At 31.4% G+C, this 2,821-nt stretch overlaps 1 protein-coding gene across 1 annotated transcript; it reads right to left on the bottom strand.

The window, feature by feature from the left end:
- Positions 1–321: 321 nt before the first annotated feature.
- On the bottom strand, positions 322–2,471 carry LOC145693084 (uncharacterized). The gene is made up of 3 exons (XM_081768810.1): positions 2,450–2,471; positions 945–1,240; positions 322–489 (listed from the first exon to the last, which is right to left on the bottom strand). The coding sequence occupies exons 1-3, from the start codon at positions 2,469–2,471 to the stop codon at positions 322–324; spliced, it is 486 nt and encodes a 161-aa protein (XP_081624936.1).
- Positions 2,472–2,821: the final 350 nt, after the last annotated feature.

The raw sequence follows: 2,821 nt of genomic DNA, 5'->3' as shown, positions 1-2,821 counted from the left end.
TAAAAATAATAATAATGATTTGATGAAGGCGAAATAATCTAGTAGTTTTATTGTATTTGTTTGCCTCAAATTATTTAATTTGATAATAAAACTAAAAATTAACTTTTTGGTCTGTATGTTAAAAACACACACAGACACAATTAGCTTTTAAGTTCAATAGTGGTTTTATTGTTATTTTGAAAAAGAATGTAAACCATCTTGAGGAACAAAACCTTTCTAACAAACGTGAAATTATTCTTAAGACAGATTCAACGTTAACTCTTGAAATTATTTAAAGATCAAATAAGATTTAAAGTATAAACTTCTTTTTTGAAATTATCTTTATTCAAAATGATGTAATTTTAAGACAATAAATATGACAGGGAATGTACTTACCAACTGATTCTTTCTCTTGGTTTTTGGAACTTGTTTTTGATACCATTGTTGGTCTTCGGATGGAAGACATTCATTATTGTAAAATTCAGATGTGAATCCTCCTTCTTCTCTAATCTGTAAATATAAGATGAAATAAGGTTAACATTAAGTATTTCTATATATATTACATTTAATAAATAGAAAAACCTATATATTTATACTTCATGTTTCTTGTTAATATAACGATGTTTTAAGCAAAATAAGAAACAGCTAAATTTTGGAACAAATCTTTTATTTGGAAGTAATAACGTATTTACAAAATTCACATAAATTTGCTTAGCAACAATGCTTCAAGAGAATAGCATTATAAGATCGAGACTTTAAAGCTTATATTTTGCAGGATTTACTATGTATCCTGTACAAAAATTGTGTTAGTTTTGCTAATAAAAATATTGCAAACCTCTAGTTTATTTTTTTAAAATTTACGTATTGTAGAATATAATCACGATTTACAATTTTAGTTTGCAATTGTTTGCAAGAATGAAACCTCAAAATGTTTTTTTTTTTTTAAATCAGGAATGTTTACATACCTGTCTGAATTTATCAGGTAATGTAGCCTCTATCTGAGCAATTGTGACATTAAGCTGCAAACGTGTGGCCTCTAAAGTGATTCCAAGGTTGAAGAGTTTTTCTTCATCTTTAAGCTTCAATGCTGCTCGTTGAACGTTGGATCCACATGGATTCTGAAGCATTGTCTGTTCTGGATTCCTTTGTCTTTTGTCTCTTGGTAAAGGTTTAGCAAAGCCAGGAAGAATGTATAGTTGCACCATGTAGAGCAATATGAGGGAAAATTGGCTGATACCAGGGAATGTTGCTTTGCTTATACCTGAAATAGAAACGAAAGTCTTTTTGAATATATAGCACAGGTATTACATAAGAAATACATAACTAAGAGATCTCTAATGTACAATAAGACAACTCGTTTAGGTTTAATAGTCTGAACTGCTCTTCCATATTTATATATTTATACTTTCTGGTGTAAATTGCAGATATCTGTTTGGTAATTCAATCGTTCTGTTAAGTACGAACAATCCATGTTATTGAGATTCCTTTCAAAAACCTTCAACCATGATATTGTTCTTATTAGGTCTCGTTAACTAAATTCTTGGACTTTATGCCGCCGTTGTGAGAAAAATGCCATTCGTTTAATCCTAGGCAACATTTTTTATTAATGTCGTAACTGAAAAAAATGTAAGAAAACACCGAAAGAAGTGAAAGATCGATTTGATGATTCTCTTGCAGAACAATCATGCCTTGCATCATGCAATTCAACATTTTCATGACTTAATGATAAGTCATTGATACCTTTGAGATACAAGACTTGGGTTTATTCACTGATGAGGGCAGGAGTAATTCGAATTCTAGTTAATTTCACGTCTAGTTCAACGCTTCATGTCGGGTTTCAAACGTTGGATTTTAGTCAAAGAAATTATCTTAATCATGCAATCATGCGATAAGCGAATTCACTTCGCATGTTCAGATATATTTATAACATTTCTGGTCACTTAACAGTCACTTCAAACCATTGGTCTCGTTACGAAAGGAAAGTGAAGTCTTTAAAATAACATCTCATAATTATCGTTTAAGGGTAAAAGAGGTGGATGATTAATGAGTGAATGGTTATGATAGAATTGGTGAATTGACCTGTGAGAGGATCCCTAGAAAATCCACGGGTACGATGTTATTCTTCACAAACTGAGATGGTATCGAAGAAAGGGGATCTCGCATCAGAGGTAAGCGCTCTACCACTGAGCCGTTGTTCCTCTCTTTATTATTTTTATGAGATTACTTCCGTGAATAAATTGAGTATAAGAACTCCAAACTTCTTAATTATATACACATTTTGTTTCATCACATTAAGAAAATTTTCAGTCACAATTCACTATTGAATTCCACTGTTATCATGCTGTTAAGAATCGATAAAATATCCTCGATATATTCACACACTGAATTGCACATAAAAGTCCAGACGACACCACTCATAGTATGTTAACACTTAGTATAGTAATATCTCTTCATGTTAAAGAAGTCTTACCTGTGAGCACTACTAAAGACATGGTTAAGATAAGTTGAGATCGTTGAGCACTAATATGATAAGGAATATATCTTGCTTATCTGATGGATGAACCCGTAGTAATCACCGTTTTAGGAGGACATTTTATTTTATGAATGAAGATCTTTCGTAGTACCGGTATCTTGACGTCATAAAATCATCATTTCTTGAGTTTACAATGTAGGCCGGCTTAGTTAGATTATAGTGTATCCCCCCTTCCCTTCTTCTTCCTGTGTGGCTGTGAGTATACGTGCAGCACTTAAACTAATACAAACTATTTATCTTCTTTTTTTTTAACTTTTCAGTATAGAATATACAGACAAAATAACTTGCGTAAAACCCATTTTTTTCTGT

Source organism: Thermobia domestica, chromosome 1, assembly GCF_964235325.1.
Source record: "Thermobia domestica chromosome 1, izTheDome1.hap1.1, whole genome shotgun sequence".
NCBI classification, from domain to species: Eukaryota; Metazoa; Arthropoda; class Insecta; order Zygentoma; family Lepismatidae; genus Thermobia; species Thermobia domestica.
The sequence above is the reverse complement of the archived record's forward strand: the minus strand, read 5'-3'. Positions and strand labels throughout refer to the sequence as shown.

Excerpts from the sequence above, each read along its gene's own strand:
- LOC145693084 (XM_081768810.1), bottom strand. The coding sequence starts at position 2,471 with ATGTCTTTAGTAGTGCTCACAG. Across the intron at positions 1,241-2,449 it reads GTCTTTAGTAGTGCTCACAG|GTATAAGCAAAGCAACATTC; the intron begins GTAAGACTTCTT and ends TTTCTATTTCAG. Across the intron at positions 490-944 it reads TACCTGATAAATTCAGACAG|ATTAGAGAAGAAGGAGGATT; the intron begins GTATGTAAACAT and ends TTATATTTACAG.